The sequence below is a fragment of the Parambassis ranga genome, chromosome 13 (genome assembly GCF_900634625.1).
Source record: "Parambassis ranga chromosome 13, fParRan2.1, whole genome shotgun sequence".
NCBI classification, from domain to species: Eukaryota; Metazoa; Chordata; class Actinopteri; family Ambassidae; genus Parambassis; species Parambassis ranga.
The window spans coordinates 928,959-951,543 of NC_041033.1; the positions used below are offsets into that span (position 1 = coordinate 928,959).

At 39.7% G+C, this 22,585-nt stretch overlaps 1 protein-coding gene across 2 annotated transcripts; it reads left to right on the top strand.

Annotated features, from left to right (window-relative positions):
* The first annotated feature begins 181 nt into the window (after positions 1 to 181).
* Positions 182 to 21,663, top strand: pou2af1 (POU class 2 homeobox associating factor 1). Of its 2 annotated transcripts, none has more exons than XM_028419611.1 (5): positions 182 to 224; positions 15,573 to 15,700; positions 18,807 to 18,840; positions 18,950 to 19,245; positions 19,980 to 21,663. In XM_028419611.1, exons 2-5 carry the CDS (start codon positions 15,686 to 15,688, stop codon positions 20,397 to 20,399), a joined length of 765 nt encoding a protein of 254 aa, XP_028275412.1. In that variant the 5' UTR covers positions 182 to 224; positions 15,573 to 15,685; the 3' UTR covers positions 20,400 to 21,663. The 2 variants fall into 2 exon arrangements, with proteins under 2 accessions (XP_028275412.1, XP_028275411.1); XM_028419610.1 differs by lacking the exon at positions 182 to 224 and adding an exon at positions 11,669 to 11,711.
* Positions 21,664 to 22,585: the final 922 nt, after the last annotated feature.

Sequence of the window (22,585 nt, forward strand, 5' to 3'; positions counted from 1 at the left end):
CAACCTTAAGGCCGCTTGCAACTCAGCAAGGTCATGCCACTGTCCTAAGTCAATAACTCATAATGAAAAAAATCACAGGACAGAGCCCTCACCTTTGCATTAACTTTCCACATTAAACCACACTTTGCATCAGTCAGTGCACACATTCAAAATCTATAGCAGAGCATCATTGTAACATGGTGGGGGAATGGAGTTGCTGGAACTGCCATGAGACTGTGTGAAATGTGAGTTTGAGCTTCTTTTTTTTATTTGATGTTTGGTTTACATTTGTAAACACATACATTGGTTTTTAACTAGCATCAAACTAAGAAAATGTATGTGTGCTAGTCAATGCTGATGATAGTATAGACATAGATGACCATTAGCCATCTGTTTTGCACTCAGGTGTCCTTAAATAGCACCAGACATGCAATCAACTATATATCTGAATAATAATAAATTATTAATCATTCAGGCACTGAAACAAGCTTGTGTTGTGCGTTGCTGGTCAGTGAACCCTGAAGAACATGCAGGTGTTTCCCTCCTGCACCACTAAATAGACCAGCACAGGCCAGTTTCAGGCTCAAGCATTAACCTAAGGCTGGATTCAGTTCATAGGTTTTGGTATCGCAACGCAACAAATGTTCTTAAATGACCGAATGTTCCCACTTTTAATCACAGTTTCGGTTATTTCATTACTTTTAAACCCAATTCATATTATAACATTTGCTTCATAAAACCAGCAGTGCGTGCAAGAAACTGTATGTGTAACTACAGCTGAACTGAAAACCTGATTGACAGTTTTAATAGTCTCAGCTTGCATGGGTTTGCTGCTTGTTTGATGACAAGGTACACAGAGGGTTAACTGTCACATTTCTTGTCTTGAATTTAGAATTTGGAGCTCGTTTCAGAGACTCTTTGTGTTTGTAAAACTTGTAACTTGTAACAGTTGTGCGAGTCTTTCTAGAGCTGAAAAGAGGAAGTTTCCACAATGAAATGACTGTGAACGCCACAACTGTCTGCTGCATGACAACCATATTCATGCTCGCTGCAAGCTTTTAATTTGCACCTGCACCTGCCCAAAACAGTTTTCAATTCTGTATGGAAAGTAGGCAAACAATCATTTACATTAATATAATGACAGATGTGATAACTGGGGTCCATTAAATGCCATTTGTAGTGTTACTCTTTGGAGTCTAGTGACAATTACTGCAATAACCTGTTATAATCACTTGCTATCTTTATAAATCAAATCTTTATGTTTTAGTTTGACATGTTAATGCCCATTATATTTTCGTTTCTTTTTAATTCAGCTCATTACAGGATGTTAAAAAAGTATTTAAAAAACTTGGTCTTTATTCTTACGTTCCAAATCATTAAGAGGCAACAAAACATGCCCAAACCATGACACTACCACCACCATGCTTCACACAGACAGACACATACTGGAATGCAGTGTCATTCTTTCTTCAAACAAATGGTTTCCCATTTAACATTCTATTCTGATCTCATCTGTCCACAAAGTATTTACCCAGCAGCCCCCTGGTTTGTCCATATGATCTTTATCAAACTGCAGACAGACAGTACAGTGTTCTTTTTTGGAAAGCAGAGACGGGCTCCTTTCTCTCCTGTGGTGGTGTTTACAGGTTACCCTGGGTTCATTTGTGACCTCACAGACAAGTACATGACTTGGCTTAGAGTACTCTTTGTTGATTGACTACTCAGCAACAACTCTTTTTCTGAAGTCTTTGAAATGTCTTTCAATCATACCGTTGTACACTTCCATAAAACATGTTTTGACGATCACACTGATTACTGTTGTTTATGTAAATTCTGAAGGGTTCACAAACATTCAAGCAGCACTGTACAAATGATTGCAGTACATCAAACAAATTAAATTCGTGAGAAGGTGCCTGTAGCTCGGATTACAGGATGATGCACTCATGTCACAATTAGAGGCAAAACACATCACATTGTGATTTCACTAGTGTTCCAAGGAAAGTAAACATGCTCTATTGAATGGGAAGGGCAAGGGCATGAACTGTGCTATCTTTGAAATACTTTATATTCAGGCACACAAGGATCCACAGAGAGTTTAAGCTTTTCCTATAAAAAGCTCAGGCCAGGATTTAGCCAAGGGGTCTAGCCTGAGGGGTGCAGTAAAAATGTCAGGACATATTGTCACTGTCGTAATGTGTTGTAAACACATTATTGTTTTTAACTAGTTGTCTTCACTTTCTGAAAGATTGCCATGATGTTTCAGTGGTACAGCTTAGGCTCTCGTTGTCACTGTTTAAAGATTAAAAAGATGTTAAAGATTAAAAATAGTCAGGTCAAGCATAAGACCTTACACAACAATTTTTCTTTAAAAAACCCAAGCCAGGCATGACAGAGTGAAACTTCTGGTGTGGCATGGGTTACTCCCCCTTGGCTCCACTGATGAACTTAAAACATGACTCACTTCTAAATGACACTACTTAGTGTATGTGCAAAGCATTTCCTGAACAAGCCCCAACTAAACATGTTCACAGCTGGTATCACTGGGGTTAGTATGAGGAAAGTTAATCACACCAGTGTTTGAATGGAAAACAATGAAGAGTAAAAACAACACTAAATGGGCCAGATATATGCTAGAGGAACAGCACTGCTTTGCTAAGCCTAAGACAGGAAAATACAGCGGTTGGCAACGACCCGGTGCTAACTGTGTGTGCAAAAAGGCAATGCAGATTTTATGCGACAACATATTGCCAGAGATGGTGAAAAACACAAAGCGTGTTACAGTCAGAAGATGTTTTTTTAGCTTAAAAGATGCTAAACTAATGACAGGTTGAGAAAGACAAGAAACTGACCTGTGTCCTTAGCAGTGGTGGAGGAAGTACTGAAGCTTGGTACTTGGTAAAAGTACAATTACCCACCAAAATATATACTCAAGTAAAAGTAGAAGTGCTACATCAACAATCCTACTTAAGTAAAAGTCTCAAGTACTATTAAATGTACTTAAAGTGTTAAAAGTAAAAGTACTCACGCACGAATATATATTGTTGATTTCCATTGCAAATTATATCGGACAATAGCCGCTATGCACGCAGGAACGTGATGTCATTTCCGCTGAAAGGTCTGGATGTATGCAAACATCCGGTAACTATTGAATGCGTGCTGGAATGCACACACTATGCTAGCTTCTTTTTTCATCACTGCTCGTCAATCTTCGCTGCAAACTTTTGTGTTTTTTGTTACTATGCGTCTAACTCTACCCACCTCTACATATAAATATGACATGTAAACGCACAAAATTATCCTTTCAAAAACGTGAGGACAGCAGCTCTAGCCACCTTTTGTGTGCCTTTCTGGACAGCATCAGCTAGGTGTAATTCGTACCTGAGTTTCCACTTTCCTGAAAGATTAAGAGTTACAGAGACGGTGGGTAATTAACATCAGGAGAGACCGTTTCATAGTCACTAGTAGTTCCCGAGTGTGTTCACGACACTTTCTTCCTGGTGATCTGATCGAGTCTCCCACTCCAGCTGGAACACGACGACTGCGGTCTGGAGCCGTGCCTGTACTGTTACATGTTGTACATATTCAGCACAGTGATACCCCTTGCACTTACAGGTAGCATTAACCAACTTTTTACTGTTGCCTGTCTTTTGGTGAACTATCAAAGTGGTCCCTTGGTGAAAGCCTGGGCAAGAAATGGCTAATCTAAACATTAAAAAAAGAAACAGTATCTAATGATTTTCTTACTTTCATTTGCAAGAAATACAATGAAAGGGACTTCCGGTTATGGCGCGCACCTGATAAGTCGCAATAAACTTGGCTCCAGACTAACTTTCTGAAATAATACGTCAAGGCTCATACAACTCCCTCTTTACGCTTCGAGAGGTTTTATTAGAACTCATGCCACCGAAAAATCCCAAACCTGGGCAACTGCAGCCGTCGAAAGCTCCACAAAACGGCCGGGCGGATATTGCCACAAGCAGCGTTAGCAACAATGCTAATGAAAATATGGATGGAGCTGATGCTAGCGGGCCATCAAACAGTGCTATACTGGATGCAATTTGCTCGTTGAAAGAAGAACTCACTAAACAATCTGGGGACATGCTGGAAGCGATTAACGGGATAAAAGGAGATTTACTTTCGCTCTCTAGAAGAACTGGGGAGGTGGAAGAGAGAATTTCTCAGGCAGAGGAAGACATAACTGCCCTCCAACAAAAAGTTACGCGAATGGAGGAAACAATTGGGAAATTAAGCAACAAAATACAAGACCAAGAAGATAGGGCACGGCGCTCAAATCTGAGGCTAGTCGGCCTACCCGAAAAGACGGAGGGCTCGGACGTGTGCAAATTTCTGGAAGACTGGCTTCCTAAAGTGTTGGGTGATACCTTCGCTGCGTCCCCAGCGATTGAACGAGCTCATCGAGTTGGCCAAGTTAACTCAAGTCGGTCTACAACATCTAGACCGATCATCATGAAGTTCCTGAACTACAGGGATCGGGAAAAAATGCTTAGAGCAGCCAGGAAAGAGAAGGAAGTCCGTTATGGAAATCAGAGAGTCAGTTTCTTTCCGGACTTGTCAGCCGAGACTCGCCAGCGTCAGCGACAATTTGACGGAGTGAAATCTCGATTCCGGGATATGAATGTTCGCTACGGGCTGCTCTATCCAGCTCAATTGGTGGTCACCCATAACGATCAGCGCTTGATCTTCAAATCGGTGGCAGAGGCAGAGGACTATCTTCACAAGATACAAACTGCACGTTGAGAGTCCCTGGGACCTGAAGTTTGAGAAAGACTCCAGTTAAATAATTTTGATTTATCTTTACACTGTCGCAAATACCTGGAAGGTACGTAAAGAGGGGAGGGAAAAGGGGGGGGGGTCGGATGGCCCGAGTGTACGATTTGTATTTTCCCCTTAACTACGTTGGCCTTAGTGAGCAAATGAGGATTTTTGAATGCTAGGATTTTTATTTCCGTTTTTAAAGGGGCTTAAAAGTAGTTTAATACTACCCCCCTTTCTTTATCGGTTGATGAGGGCCACAGGGGGCGGACTCTCCCTCGCTCCCCCTCACAGGTTGATTTACTGAGACACGAGCTCAGTCTATTTGCTTTCAATGTTTGCGAGCCTGAAATGAGCTATAACGTGAATCGAGTTGCTCCTCATAGTGTGGATCAAACGTTTATCATAACCGACGTTGTTATCACTTTTGTGTTCTTTACGTGCACTTTGTTCCGGTGCACGAGGGATTGTTGGGAGGGGCTAAGATCTCGGGATGTTGCGTTCACTTTCTGTATCTTAATTATTATTTGTATGTGTGCATTTATTTATTTATTTATTTTGTGGTCATATTATCCTAACGTTCGTCTGGAAGATAAGAGATATATACTCCAATGGCTAGTGCACCAGAGATAAAAATTTCGAGCTGGAATGTAAGGGGTCTAAATAAACTTGTAAAACTCAAGCAGGTCTTAAATAGGATTAAGCAAATGAAATCTAATATAATTTTTTTACAGGAAACTCACTTGGAAAAAAAGGATATTAGTAGAGTTGAAAGAAGGTGGCCGGGGCAGGTTTACTCTTCCTTTTTTACCTCTCATGCTAGAGGAGTAATAATATTAATTCATAATTCGGTCCCCTTTCAGGTAAAAAATAAGCACATAGATCCGTCAGGGAGGTATATCATACTCAATGGTAGTATAATATCCACTCAGGTTAACCTAGTTAATATATATGCCCCTAATGGGGATGATCCCTCCTTTTACCAAAATATATTTCTCACTTCCTCATCTTATTCTGGGCAGTACATAATTGGTGGTGATTTCAATTGTGTGTTGGATCCGGCGATTGATCGTTCTACTGCAGTGGATATTTCACACCAACAAACAAGGAGAACTATCAAAAAATACATGATTGATCTAAATCTAACTGATATCTGGCGATATCTTAACCCTAGCAAAAAAGACTACTCATGTTTTTCTAATACATTTAAAACATACTCCAGAATAGATTACTTTCTAATCTCTACTGGGCTATTATCACAGATTGAGAAATGCTGGTACGACAGTATACTGTTGTCTGATCATGCTCCAGTTTCTTTATCATTAAAGATTCCTAATATAGACTCCTCTTTGCCTAGATTTCGCTTTCAATCCAATTGGCTCCAATACCCCGATTTTGTGGAATTTCTGGATAGAAAAATAGATGACTATTTCTGTCTAAATACTAATCAAACCAGCGCCTCAACGAAATGGGAGGCATTCAAAGCATATTTGAGGGGGGAAATAATAAGTTACACTAAACATAAATCCAAGGTATACTATACACAATTATCCTCCCTTGAACGAAAAGTAAAGGAGTTAGAACAGGAAATATACCACAATGATATCCCAGAAAAACACCAGGAACTGCTCCTTTTGAAATCTCAATATAATGAACTAACTACAAATAAAATAGCCTCCAATCTGATGTGGTTGAAACAATCATACTATGACCAAGGAGAAAAAGCTGGAAAGCTGCTAGCCTGGAGGATTAAGAAGATGCAAACAAACAGGGCGATTAACTCTATTACAATAGAGGATGGGAAGGCATTAGTTAACCCAGTTGACATAAATACTGCATTTAAAGAATATTATGAAGACTTGTATAAATCTGAATACCCAGAATGCTCAGAAGAGCAAAATAAATTCTTAGATCAGCTTGTTTTCCCAACCTTAACTGAAGAGGCTAAGACTAATCTAGATAAGAATGTATGCATTGAGGAACTATTGGCTGCATTGAAGAACATGAGTAGCGGTACAGCACCTGGGCCTGATGGATTACCCATAGAAATTTATAAAAAGTTTGCAGGGAAACTGCTACCCCATTTATTGGAGATGTTTAATGAGTCATATAATACTGGAATTCTGCCTCCCTCCCTGAGGTCTGCTACAATTTCTCTACTGTTGAAACCAGGAAAATCCCCCTCAGACAGAACATCGTATCGTCCTATATCACTAATGTCATGCGACACAAAAATTTTATGCAAGGCTCTGGCTAGGCGGATAGAAAATATAGTTCCCATTCTAATTAATAAAGACCAAAATGGATTCGTTCAAGGTAGACAAGCATTTCATAATACTCGTAGACTGCTGAATATTTTATATGCAAAAAACAATGTTAGTGACCATGCAATTCTGTCACTGGATGCTGAAAAAGCTTTTGACAGAATTGAGTGGAAGTATCTTTTTGATACGCTTAAAAGATTTGGTTTTGGAGAGGGATATCTTGGATGGATCAAATTATTATATACCAATCCACTAGCAGAAGTCAAAACTAATAACCAATTCTCAGCACCTTTTAATCTTTGCAGATCTACACGCCAAGGCTGCCCTATGTCCCCTTTATTATTTTTATTTGCTATTGAACCATTGGCCATGGCAATCCGCCGATCTTCTGAGATCACGGGTATGGTTATAGGTAGGACAGAACATCGCTTGTCACTTTTTGCAGATGATATTGTAATGTTTTTGACAAATCTGGGAACCTCAGTTACTGCGCTTTGTCAGCTTTTGAAAAGATTTGGTCAGTTTTCTGGATATAAAGTAAATAATAGCAAAAGTTCCTTACTCTTTCTGAATAAGGAGGAGAGAGAGTCTGCCACGATTCATACACAGTTTGCTAGTACTCCAAATGGTTTTACTTATTTAGGAGTTAAAATAAGCCCTGATATTAAGAATATTGTATCGATCAATTATGACCCTCTGTTGACAGAAGTAGGAGAATCTCTAGAGAAATGGAGCTTAATGCCTATCTCTATGATAGGACGAATTAATATTATTAAGATGTCTATTCTACCCAAATTTCTGTATCTCTTTCAGTCAATTCCACTACCTTTACCAGCATCATTTTTTACCACAATTAAGAAAACTTTCTCTTGCTTTATATGGAATAATAAACGCCCGAGATTGCGGCTCTCTCTGTTGTACTTACCTTTTGAGCGTGGAGGACTTAAATTGCCTGATATGAAACTGTACTATTGGGCTGCCCAACTACGTGCTGCAATATATTATTTTCTACCCACAGAGGTCCCAGCTTGGATAGAGATAGAAAGGAATACACTAGAACTTCCATTACACTTATACCTTTATTCGGCACAAGCTAAAATACTAACAAAACGTTCTCATAACCCATTTCTCAGAAACACTATACAGATTTGGTATGCGGCCCATAACTCTTTAAATGAAATCCCTAAACTATCATGCTTTACGCCTATTTGGGGTAATGATAACTTTAGAGCAGGAAGACATGATATGGGATTTAAACACTGGATGGAAAAGGGGCTAAGTAAAATAAAAGACCTATATAATGATGGAATTTTAATGTCCTTCCAACAATTAATGGAGAAACATGACCTTCCTAGGAAACACTTTTTTAAGTACTTGCAAGTTAGGAGCTTTGTTTATTCACAAATCCAAACTACTGTCGAACCTACTTTATCTACAATTGAACAATTTACAGTAAACCATCTGAGTGGTAGGGGCCAGCTGTCAAAGTTTTATGATATATTGCTCTCCGGATCTAAAGAGAATTCTAGAGCATATCTTGCTGCGTGGAAAACTGATCTTCAATTAGAGGTCTCAATAGAAGATTGGGAGAAGTCGTGTCTACAGGCACAAACCCAATCTATAAGCACAAGATGCAAACTGCTGCAGTATAAGTGGTTACTCAGAACGTACATCACCCCTGTCAAACTACATCACTTTAATCCTGATATCCCTGACCTTTGCATTAAGTGCACTGAAGACGTTGGTACCCTCTATCATTGCATGTGGGAATGCACAGAGCTCCAGCTGTTCTGGAAGGAGGTTCTAGATCTTATCTCTAACCTGACAGAAAGTGTTATCCCAATGGAAGCTAAATTGTGCATACTACAAATATACCCAAAAGATTTTCAAGCAAATGTAAAGAAACGTAGATTAATTAATTTTTGTTTGTTGCAAGCCAAACGGGTAATAGCTTTAAACTGGAAGGAAACTCGGAGACCCTGTTCTAGACAATGGGTTAGGGAGATGTCGAGCAGTCTAGCATTAGAAAAACTGACCTACATAGTAAGAGGGAAAATTGAAGAGTTTTATGAGATGTGGTCATGTTTTTTGAATTTCATGAACAACCTGGGTATATAAAGGCCAGCAATTAAGAATTGTATTGAGTGATTCTGTATCTCAGTCTAGAATGGATGTAAAGGGGAGCAATAGGATATTGACCAGATTTATCTGATTGTATTTATTTCTTAAATTATTTATTTATTTATTTATTTATTTATTTATTTATTTTTATTTTATTTTTTTTTTATATTTTTATTTTTATTTTTATTTATTTTTTTTTTATATATATATATATATATATATAACTATTTTATTTATACGTTTGTAGTTGTTTTATTTGTCTTGTTGTGTATTTCATTCTTAATTCTTGTAATCTCTTTCCGAGGATGCTGTTCGTGACGGGATGGGAGTGTTGTTACGGTGGGAATGTTTGTTTGGTCTCATATAAATGCTTAAAATCAATAAACAGAGTTTGGAAAAAAAAGAAATACAATGAATACAAATGAAATGAAATACAAAGAATACAATGTACAATAACAATACAATTAACGGAATAAATGACTATATTTTAAAATGCTTGATTTCATGTTTTTGAAATTCTGAGATTCTGCCTTCATTCCAGCATAGGCAGGTCCAGGGTAGAGGGAACTGGGAGCTCACCGCTCTAGGCCTTGTAAAGTGCAGCTCTGAAATAACAGGTAGCCAACATTATTTGTGTACACAGACATTTAACAGCAACAGCAAAAAGGAATAATATTATCAATCAACAATCAATAGCAAACACACTGTTAAATTAAATTTGCATCTACATACCTAACTCCACTGGCTGGAGTAGCACCTGGTTTGGGCTTTATAACAACCATGGCATCCTGGTTTCACCCCCTGTTTATTTAAACAGTGGTAGGAAAGTGACTGGTAAGTGTGACACAAGCATTAGATACTTAAATGATACAAACCATTGTTCGCGGTTTATGCCACTTCTGTTCCGTCTCTGTGCATGAAAGGACTGGAGGGACAACAGACATGCCACATTCAGAATAGTGAGCTGTCTGGAAAAGCAATGCAACCAAGTGGTTGCAGATCCCACAACCCGCTACACAAGTGCAGTCGCTGGAAATCAGCACATCTGGCTGTGAATCACGTATTGTCATCTGAAACGCACAAGGCAAAAATAAAATGTTAAAAAATAAATCAATAACCGCAATAGGAGCAAAAACTCTCCTGTCAGGTTGTAATTGGTGTAAGCCACTCATATCCTGTCACATGTAACATTAGTGCTGTTCTGCATCACCCGCCTACTGGCATACTTGGCTATACTGTCTCATTCTTGTGCAGTATTGCACATGAACAAAGTAATGCAATAGTTCAATGAACAAGCTCATTTTTCTTTGAACTTAATTTTAACTCCAGTTAAAATGCACATTTGAGTGGTGTCATGTTTTGCATGAATGAAACAAGACTACAAATAATGCATTACAACCTGTACCAACTAAACTTTGAAATTGCGTAGAACTTGAAACAGTTTTCAAGCTTACTCTGTGGCATTGTACTCGATGTTCTTACAATACGACGTACATCGTTAACAGTAAACTTTGGTAACTTCAAAAGGCACCGAGTGAACTTACACTCTGCCAACTCTGCCATGTTCCTGGCACGTCTGCACAGTCCGACCGGAAATACCGTTCCATCCTTACATCAATCCCGGAAATGATGGCTGCATAGAGCCCATTTAGATAATCAAAGAAATCATCAATTAAAATGGAGCATGTGTAGTTAATGTCCATGTTCAGTCCAGAAGCAGCTATGGACAGGTCTGTGTGTCATGAGGCAGGCTGTGGGCATCAAGTGAACAAAGAGGCTGCTGATAACAAACAGGCATTCAGCATGTTTACTGTGTCAGTGTTCCTGCTGTAGATTCATGTTATGATTCATGTTAATCAGACATTAATGGATGGACCTGTGTTAGCAGACAGCAGCTAACTAGTTAGCTAACTGAGCCAGAGCACCGGCATCATGACTGAGGCTCATTATAGAAACACAGCTGGCAGCGTGACACCACCTCCATGCAGAGTCTGACCTCACATCAGTCCAGCACTGTGTTCATCACATGGAACAAGGAACTACAGACACTGTAGAAATGTAGTGGAGGAGAAAGTACAGGCAACAGCTGCAGCAGAGTAATAGAGTAAAAGTATAAAGTATGTACTATTTTGTTTTTACTTAAGTAAAGTATAAATACATAAAACAATACTTAAGTACAGTGACGAAGTACAAACACAGTTTCTTTCCCCACTGGTCCTTAGGATATCAGCCATACAACGTTATAATTGACTATCTCTTTAATATATAAATACCACAGTTCTTAATGCACAGTTGTCTTAAGATATTGGACAGTTGTCTTAAGATATTGGACAGTTGTCTTAAGAAAGTTTTTTACTTTTCTCATTTTTAAATGCAAGTGAGTAAATGTTGTAGTTAAGATTAAACCTAACATCAACAGTGAAACCAGATGCAAGAGAGATTTGTGGTTAAATCCCAGGGGGGTTGCCGGCAGCTTTAGGCTGTTATAAAGCAAGTCAGTCAACCCGCCATTTTGATTTTCTTCACTTTAACCAGATGACATTGGTCCGACAAGCAGAATGCACTGGGAAAAATGTAAGTACTCCATGTTCATGTTTTTTTCATACATGATCTTTGAAAACTTTACATCATATTCAAGCAAGTTGATTACATCAGCTTGAATTTTGGTAACAGAGGCAGGGATTTTAACAGTTATTGAGATATGTGTCATTTTTGTATAGTTTGTGTGTTTTTTTAAATACAACTGTGTTTAGAGGAGGGGGGCACAAGTCAACATATTTAATGTACAGCGCTGCAACATACCCTTATAAAGATGTATTAATGTTCAGTTTATGGGATAATCATATAAATCATCCAATTGAGTACAGAATACATGTTAAGTATATCCACTGTAAACATACTGTTTAGAACAGTGTACAATGTCAAAGTCAGTCAAAGTCAGCTATGTGCTGGACATACAGAGAATAAGTTTACATTTTGGTTTTAATGATTTTTGGAATAACAAACAGCAGTACAGACCCCCCTCCTCCTGCTGTTTTTTTTTGCTGTCTGAAAGAGGAAGGTTGCATTTGAACGCTGGCGGCGTGTTGCCATTGGCCATAATCTTGATATGCAAAAGACAGTAGGGTCCCACCACAGTAAAACCCTGCACAGCTGTGGAGCTTCCTCTTTTGTGTTGATTGAGTCCCTGTGCATGTGCCATGGTGATTGTTTGTCAGTGTGCACTCATGTGTAAAAACAGAGAGGCCAAAAACAAAGTTTCAGTGCAAAGATTTCTAACACCTCAATTTGCACTCATGCCATTCGGTTTTTTTTTCACAATAAAGACTTTCATGTCCAGATTCCTCCAGTATTACCAAACTTTTTCTAAAAGCAACTTTGTTATCTCCACTGTTTGAACAGTGACTTATATGCCAGGCACTTTTGCTGTTATAAATCATTTGCCAGCATAGGAGCCACTCCCCTGTGTGCAGCACACTCCTTAAGTCCTTGCTCAGGAATCTGTTGGCCGTGTGACAGCCTTACTCCCTGACCTCCATGTAACTGTACAGCACCTGTCACATCTGCACCTTTGAGACACAGCAGCACCCTGTGTGCGGCTATGCTGTATGTTATTCGGGCCATAAACAAAACTTGTACTCTAAAGAAAGAAGCTTGACATGTGATTCTTAAAAATGTTTTCATTTCATAAATAAATCTGACAAACTAAAGAAATCTATCTAGAGGAAAGCTAATAAAAACAGTATACTGGCAAGTATAATCAGAATGTACATTTTTGGCATGTGTCATGGCTTACATTTAGAGTGTACTTTATGGAGGATAAAAATTCTGAACAACACTACAGAGAAGCTGATTTGCTATATAGACCCAATGAGACCTTATTTTGGAAAGTAAATATGAATATTTTGGCAACAGAATAATTTTTAAATCCACCAGAATGTTTCAAGCTCTCTATAGAGCAGAAAATCTGGGCACAGCCCCCAAATAAGTACATGACTTGACTTTAATAGAACTATATATGCACCATGCCCAAATTCCATCAGAGAACATTAACTCAGGTTAACTGCTAGTAAAAGTTCCTCCAGTAGATGGGTAGATTTTCTTCTGTGACTCTACTGTTTTGTTTGTTTTTGTTTTGCTAAACTGTAGCGTTGCTTTACAGTTACCTAAACCAAGCCCAGCATTAAGCTAACTCATTCCAGTATTCTGGCTCACTGTGGAGGCAGCGTGAAGTTGCCATATTGGTCAGATCAGGTTGTGTCACAACTGTGCCATATTGATTTAAACATGTTCTGACTGGAGGCATAAAACCACCATACTGCCTGTGGGAACAAGCCATTTTATTTTGAAATAGCTTAACCCTGCACCAGAACAGGCTTAACTGTTTGCTAGCATCAACTCCTTAACCGATCCCCAACAGTGAGACACACACACACTGCATTAATATATCACACCTGATCATCACTGTCACTTGAAGGACACCTTCAGAAAGTTGGGTTTCTCACCAGTAATCTTACCAAATAAGTCCCATACTAGTCAGACTTTTGGGATTTAAAATGACAAGACATTTTTCATCACTTTTTTTAATCTCTTGACACCCTCAGGGAATTTCACAGGGCCTGGGGGCTATCATAGATCACCGGCAGACGGCTTGTTAGCTCAACAGCATCAAAGTATTGAACTTTTGACCTTTGCTGTCACTCAAAGATGGATCTGAGTGTGTGTTTGTGTGTGGCATCAGGGCAGGAGTAGAGACAAGAACTGGCCAGTTGTTGTAGATAATCTACAATTACAATGAAATGGCATGCAACGGTGATTGATAAGTTTCTGGCCTAAAGGTATAAAGAAACAGAAGCAGATGCAGGGATGTAGTGTATTCGTGTGTATGTTGCAAGCTCCTGCGAGAATTACGTAGTAATCTGTCTGTTTACCTGATCTTTACTGTGCTCTCTACACGTTACTGAAACCTCTGTTTACTCCATCAACACAGCTTCTCACCTTCCACTCTGAAAGCAGTTGCTGCCTCTCTCCCTGCCTTTTCCTTTCTGACGTTGTCCTTATAAGCTGAATCTGGCAGAGTTCTCTGCCGGTTGCAATGTTAACTCAGCGTGAGTTCAGTCTAACAGTAGGCATGGGATGGTTCAGGAATCCAAACATAAATCCAAACCGTTTGGTACACGTGTCTCGGTTCGAGTGTGTGCTTTGTTCAGGACACATCAAGTAATGCAGGGAGGCACAGTATCTCTCGCAGAGCTACACATCTAATGTAAATACTGTCATTCATTAAAATACACCAGTAAAGTGTCATACACCAGTGAGTACACTGGAGGCTATGTGGGTAAAGTGTCTTGCCCAAGGACACACAACAGTGACTAGGGAGGAGTTGGGATTGAACCACCAACCTTCCAGTTATTGGACCCTGCTAACCCTGCTATACCACTGAGCCACTGCTGCCTACAGATCTATAAGGATGAATACCAATGATGAATTTTGGGTGAAAAGGTTGCTTTCATACCTACAAGCGTCTTTGCGCAGTATATTTCATCGTCAAAAAAGTGACACATTTTGTGTCCAAGTGAAAAGGAACTGAGCCAAGGGTAAACCTCAATGTTCATGTTGTCATAGTTAAAATGAAATCCTGACTGCTGAAAAAACAAACAGCAGGCTGCTTTCTTAATATCTAACGTTCTGTCAACTTGTCCAATCACTTTGACCTCCTACTGATGCAGATGTTTACAGAACTGTAAGTTTTCAGCTCTTTCTCTGCTGTCCACATGATTGATATGACAGCTTGTGTCACAGTGCACAAACTGCCTTAAGTGTCGTGCATGTGATCTTACTAACTTAGGTGTAGTTTGTGGCTTCTGGCTGATTAGGTTCTGAGCAGTTTTACATGTGCAGTCTAGTTCCTCTGAGTTTATCCAAAGGGGCTCTTGCTGGTAGATCAGATTTCATCTCATGCTTCTACTTGCAGAAAGTCATGGTTGTTAATATTTTGATGAACTCTGAGAACTCAGGCTGAGGTTCTGTCAGTGAAACACCTTCATATTGCACAATATAAATTTGTTGCATTTTTCCGTGCTCGCTCACCTCACAGAATTGACACACAATAAAGCAGTTGAAAGTCAAGCCTTAATTAAAAACAATTAATTAAAAGCGTGGGCCCACACCACGGTCTTTGGCTGGGAAGGTACTATTAGTACTAGTTAGTGTTGTTTGTAATTAATGTTATCAGTTAAATTTTTTGTGATGTGATCTTGGCTAAACATGGACTTCTACTGTACATCAATATGCTATGAGGGAATAAACTACCATTTATGGTAGAGACCATAAATGGAAGCAGGTGATAAGTCAGTTCCTGCAAGTCTTTGATGCTACGTCCATGTCTTACACTTTTCACTAGCTGCTTTATTCACTCTGCTCTGGCTTCCCCAGCATCACCATCAGCCCTGGGCAGAACCAGACCATACCAAGGAGTTCGAGTCAGAGACCCAGTCAAAGAGCTGCTGAAGAGAAAAAGGAGTCTGGAGCTGCAAAATGCCAAGACAATGCAACCTCCAGTGGTGAGAACACCATTGATACATGTGGTTACATTTATAATCAATTAATCAGCAGGTGCTGGTTCTCTGTACCTGTATTACTGGGTTTTTAGCCATTAATCAAGCAAGCAGAACAGGAATTACTAAAATAACAATAACAAAAATCTGAGAATGTGCTTAAGATTCAGAATATGGAATAACAAAATAATAATGTAGTCAGATTTAGAATAGGAGATTTGTTAAAACAAAAGAAACTAGACCTGCTTGAGTGTCCTGTGGACATTTGACCTCTTATCCATTATGTACACTAACAAACCAACCTCAGTGTGCAAGGGTGTTCAGGCAGGGATGAGTGGTTCTTAGGAAACATTTTACTGAAACACACCTGTGATTGTGCATGCCAACACATCCTTGAGAAGTATACATTGCAGTGGCATTAGCTGGCTTCAATTTACTGTCAATTTATGGACTAGCAAAGATGGAATAAAGATGAAATCTTCAGAACTGCCATACAGCAAATAAAATTGTACACAAGTACTGCAAAATGACAGCTGAAGTTTGTTTTGCAGGAAGTAATTTGGCCTTTAGGTGACAAATTACACTAAGTAGGTAAAAGAAAGGGCCCCTGTGTGGCCATTAGGATGTCAGGGCCCAGGGCCTGCTCCAGAGAGCAGAAGGGGATTTTGTCATTATATAATCCAGGTGTTTTTCCATGACAGTTACAGCCTTTCCCAGCATGGCTCCAGGGCTGGGCACATAGCCCTATGCAAAATAACTTGCAGCCCTGCCAAAGAGCCCTCCCACATGCTATTTATTACACCAGCCCGACAAGAGGGGGATAGCAGCAGGATGTGCACACGCAGACACACATATACAGGAATCTTGACTCACACCATGCTAAGTATAGTTGTATGTTTTCTTACAAAAATTAATTCTGTGGAAAGATTTGTGAAGTAGTTCAGTGTAGTTCGACAGAGCTGTCAGAACAGTGTACTCCACAGGATTATCAATGGATGTTCACAGTCATGGACCTGTGTTTACCATTATCCTGCTTCAGTAAAGGGAAAACGAGTGGTAGTCTTTTGAGAGGTTTCATTCTAAACTATGTCATGGCACAGTGACTTTCACCATTGTTAGCTGGCAACCTATCAGTCTCAACATGACTCCTGGCAGTCCAGCCTGGCCAAGCTGTAAGTCATAATTTTCAGTATGGATAGGCTTGTTCAGTAGTAGTGATCGGAACTGTGAGATGCATTGGGTTTTACGTTCCATATGTTCCAGGCTGCTGTATACCTGGTTGCTCTTGCTCAAGAAGATTTAGGGATACTGCAGGATGGAAAGATATTATTCTCCAAAAAAGAAATGTAACTAGTTACAAAAGAGGTGAGCTTTGATGCACAGATGGGTGTTTTAAAGGTTCCACATAGTCTGCCATGCTCAGCCTGAATCCTTAGTAAAGCATAATTAGCATTTATTTCTTCTCTCTAGCCTATTTTCAAAGCAGCATACTGATCCACACATTGCATTAAGTTATTAAATATGAATATAAAAACATTTCTTCACCTATCTCTAGTAGTAACATGCCATGCAGGTAGTTTTAGGTTCATGAGCCCAGTGTTAAAGATATGTTACTGTTCACGTCTGGTGATGGTGAAAGCTACAGATGTTCCTGTCTTTATATCAGACAACAACAGACTAAGATGCACAAGCAAACTTTACTTCTGCACTCAGTGTATGGTAAAGCAAATAAAGTGTGTTCTTCTGTGTACATTATCATAATTAAAAGCTTTATTCATTAAGTTAAATAATCCCTCAGTGTCCAGCATGACAGTAAGTCATCTTCTGAAGAGTGCAATCAGGTAACTGATCTGTCCTTCTTGACTGACTGCTGGAAATCTCCACCTGTAACACTAACCAGCTTCTAATTCTGCAGTCTGACAGGCACCGAACAGCACATGCCTGCCCATATTGCCTTGCAGCTGGCTGACTGCAGGCAGCAGGATACATTACAACCCCTGACACGCGCTGTCACTTCTGCCTCCCATTTCTCTCACTGCAGATATTATTCTGTGGCCTACCACTGCCTGTTACACACTTACCACTTGAAAAGCCACTCAAAACGTATTTAGAGCCAAGACAAACAACATACCATAGAAATCATTATTAACAAAGAATAAAAAAGACAAAGAAGTTACATTTGTAGCATTAGTGTTAAATAGTTTTCGTTGATTTGGTATGACACATTCTGAAGTCCTCTGAACAATAGACCCTGAAAGAACATGAATAAGAAGAAAAGTGGACAACACATGGTTATTATTGTATTATTGCACAGTCTCTGTGCCAGAGACGCTCACACAGCTTTAAGTGCGTGTCACTATGTTTTTTGTTTTTTATACTCAGTAATACCATAAATGTATCATTTGTTTTGCAGCACATAAACGCCATAAAACACATCCTCCTACAAATGGCAACCAATATGCCAGGTTGTATATCAATTATATATACAACCTGTATATATTTATATAGTTGACATGTATGAAGTTCCTTTAATAAAAAGTAAGTGTTGTCAGTTCCTATATGGTGGACTATGCGGCAAATATACTACAAAATAAAAGCATTGAAGTCGAAAGGCCTTCTTGGGGTTAGCTCAGTGTTTTTACTCTGTTTGCCAGATAATATCTACTCAGCTCAGTCGTTAACACTGCAGGTACTTAGACCTGTCTGGCCTTTTGAAAAAAAAAAAGAAAACAAGAAATGTAGACATCCCTCTTGACCCCACAAAGAGTTGGCAAAGGCTTTAGCAGCTATGCTTCCTGAGCTTTGGAGCTATGCTTACAAATCCTGTGTATCCTTTCCTGTGTTAATGAACTGAGAGGGTGTGAGAGTTCAGCATTTCAACTGGTGTCCATTATCTTCAGAGACACCATCTGAGTATTGTATACACAATTTTACTTGATGTTTGTAAAGATCTAAGATCTAAAGAAAGATCTTTTGACTCTTAAACTTTAGAGAATTTGTTCTGCTCACACCTGGATGTTAATGGTACAGGTCAACAATGCAATGACACAATTGTGCTTCTGTAATTATTGATATGTAGACCTCACTTTCTTCATTGGCTGTTTCTTTTCAGGATGTGGTTGGCAGCCAATCATCATTTACACAAGGTACATGTGTCACCTGCACATTTTAAACAATCACAACAAATAAATTAACCAGAGGAAGTACAGTGTGTCTCTGCATGTGTTACAGACACACAATCTCTTTGTTATTCAGGCATCTTTGGCTCTGACGCTGCAGCCAGTCCTCTAGCTGAAGCACCTCCCACTGCCACTGGCGATGGGGGTCTGCAGTGTGCAGGGTGGAAGGCTGCACCCCCTGTCAGCAATGCTGGGCTGCAACCTTCTGTGATACCCTGGTCCTCATCTGAGTACCACCAGCAGGACCCCTCAGCCCAGACTCTGGCCTACCCAGCCACCCCTGCCCTCACTGCTGATGTGTATATGCCGACTCTGTGTCCTAGCTACACCATGCTGACCTATACACACGCACCACTGCTCACTAACTTTGGGGTAAGTGACACTAGACTCAATTGTAAAGAAGATTTGGAGGTAAGAGTGAACTGGACAAACTAGTGTCTCTGATATGTTTCTTTATCATGCCTTCATCAAAGTTATTAAGAAAGAGAGCTCTGAAGGAGTGGAAACATTCATTTAACTCTTTTTTAAAAGTCAGACTCTTTGGCAGAACTTTGAACTATGCAGCCTCTTTGGAACATTTATATCTTTGCAGTCATGAAGCGATACATTTAGCTTTCAAGCATTAAATGGTGGATTCAATGAGCCAAAGGGGTGATGCTACAGCAGCTTTGCTTTCCAAAACAGCTGCTCATCCAGGTCATCAAGGGTTTTCTCACTTCTACCATTTTATATATGGATGCATGGTCAGTGTCCAAAAGTGTCACATATGAAGCCGACGTCCATCACTCCAATGTATTCAGCAGATCATGTTGTAGAGTCCCTAAGTCCCCTAAGTCCCTAAATGCTAAGAAGCTAATAAGGTAGTGAGAGCAGTGCCACTTTTCTCATTTTTTTTTCTGGTCAACCAAATTCTATTTAGTCACCTTTGTGCTCTATAGCTGCTCAATCCTAGAGTATGCTGGGAGCATTTAGGCTTTTTTTAGGGGAAAATCCTTTTCTAATCATACAATTTAGTGAACACTGGGTTGTTTGTATAAAGTTAGAAGAGATCAGATGTTTATCTTTTCATGCTTTAACTTTTTGTAGTGATTTTATCATTGTTTCAGACCATACCAGTGGCCCCAGCCCCAACCTCCCTTCCTCAAATGGATCTCCCAGACTCTGGGCTGACTTACCTTCCCTGGGGGCAGCCCCTCACCACCATATCTACAGTGCCAAATCCAGGGGTCCAGTTTGCTCCAGGCTCTGCAACCCTGCCAGGGTCACCTCTAGTTCACATGCCCTTGTCCATGTCTTTGACCACCATGATCCCACAGCTGGAGACCCAGGGGGAAGACACTCAGCCACAGGTTTTGGACCTCCCACAGCACCCAGACCATCAGCAAGGTCAACCAGTGAATGACGATCCAGAAGTAGAGCCACAATCACCAAACCTTCTGGACAAACTCCTGGAGGACCACAAAGAAAACAATGAAGATGGAGATAAAGACACATATAGCAGTTCACTTTTCATAACTGGTGTCTGAAAATAGGGCCATGTTGCTATAGAGTGCAGATTTCCTGCATACATGTAAAAATAGACAGAGGTGTGGCACTTACTGGTTGTTTTTCTGTATTATTTCATGTCAACTTTTTTGCTGTTTTCTTTTTGCTCTAATGCAAATGCTTAAAAATATTGCTCACAAATTGCAATGTCATGAGACAATCAAATCTGTCATTCATTACTCAAGAAATGATCATTACCATGCACCTTGCACTGCTTCCATTTTTTGCTACTAGCTAATGATTTCTTCAAACCAGGAAAGAAAAAAGTGACTTGGACTTGTGGGAGCATGTTGACCGAGAAGGAACTGGCAGTACCACTGTCAATATTTAAATGAGAAAAGAAGTTTTTTTGACACATAATACATCAGGCAGGGGATTTTTTTATCAGAAAATGTGATTTAAGACTTAAGGAACTTTAAAAATTACTCATGCCTTCTGTGATAAACAATAACAGCGTGAGAAATAGGATGTCGCGTGAGGCCAGTGAACATGTGGTTTAAATGGATTCTAAACTCAGACTGCATAGAATGTTGTCACTGTTGCTGAGGACTTTCACTTGCTCTTGGCAGTGGAGCCCTCTTTTGCCTCAGGGGTTTCCCCCAAGGAGAAACGGATAATCGTGAGGGGCCTGCAACTCCTCTGTCAGATACCACACCTGGAAACACCTGAGATCGTATCACAGGGAGAAAAAACGCTCATCTGCTCATGTGATGTAAAAAGTGAACAGAGGTTGGCTTTGGCACGATACAAAACCGTGAGAGTGATTAAACAAATGCTGAGAGCACATGGGTGGTCAACAAAGCTAGGTCATTCATATTTATATAATGTGCATTTTTGGAACTAAAGACATTTTGGAAAGACATGACAGATGTATTGTTTTATTTATCAGTGTCAGTGTTAAGATCTTTAATGATTTGGTGTGTGAACATATTTCATACATGCCTACCAGAAATGTTGTGATGCTTGCTGCACTGAACTGGAAAAACAGGAGAGCAGGATAACCTGAAACCATTCAATTCCCTAGAAGAGTTTTTGTTTATTGTCAGATTCCAGTTGCCACATGTTAGTCAAATATACTGTGTATAGTGGAAAACTATAACATCAACTAACTATAGTGGTAGTTTTAGCTGACAATAGTCATCTAATATTCAGTCCAGGAACTGCAAGTTTGATGCAGGGTATTACTTCCACAATAATTACTTCTTCTTCTTCTTTTGTGACTTTAGAATAAACTTGCAGCACTGAAAAAGACAAATGATGTGAACATTTTTTACATGCCTAAGTTTTACTACAGTTTACCTTCAGGTTACATCAAGTCACATGCAAAGATCCATCACCACTTGAGTATATGAAGGTAACAGTGAGGAAATTATCTTAAGGTCACCCTGCTCAAGAAAGCACATGTACAGGCCCGCCAGGCCAATTGTGTGGTGGTCAGATGAGACCAAAATCCAGCTCTTTGGCATCACCCTTAACTTGCTGTGTTTGGAGAAGAACGCTGCCTCCAAGAACACCGTCCCCACCATCAAACATGGAGGTGGAAACATAATGCTTTGGGGGTGTTTTTCTGCCAAGGGGACAGGACAACTGCATCGCATCAAATGAGGATGAATGGGGCCATGTACCATCAAGTCTTGGGTGAGAACCTCCTTCCCTCAGCCAGGCTATTGAAAATGGGTCATGTGTGGGTATTCCAGCATGACAATATTCAAAACACACAGCCAACAAAGGATTGACCAAGAAGAAGCATTTTAAGGTCTTGGAGTGGCCTAGTCAGTCTCCAGATCTTCATCCCATAGAAAATCTGTGGAGGGAGCTGAAGGATTCAGTTGCCAAACATCAGCCATGAAACATTAGTGACTTGGAAAGGATCTGCAAAGAGGAGTGGGACAAAATCCCCCCTGAGATGTGTGCAAACCTTGTGGCCATCTACAAGAAACATCTGGCCTCTGTGGTTACAGACAAAGGATTTGCCACCAAGTACTAAAGCACGTTTTGTGAAGTGATCAAACACTTATTTCATTCATGAAAATGAGAATTCATTTATAACTTTTCTGAAAGGCATTTTTCTGGAGTTTTGTTCTGTCTCTCACTGTTCATATAAACCTAACATTGAAATTTCTTTTTTAGTGGGCAAACTTACTAAATCAATAAGCAATAAACAGCA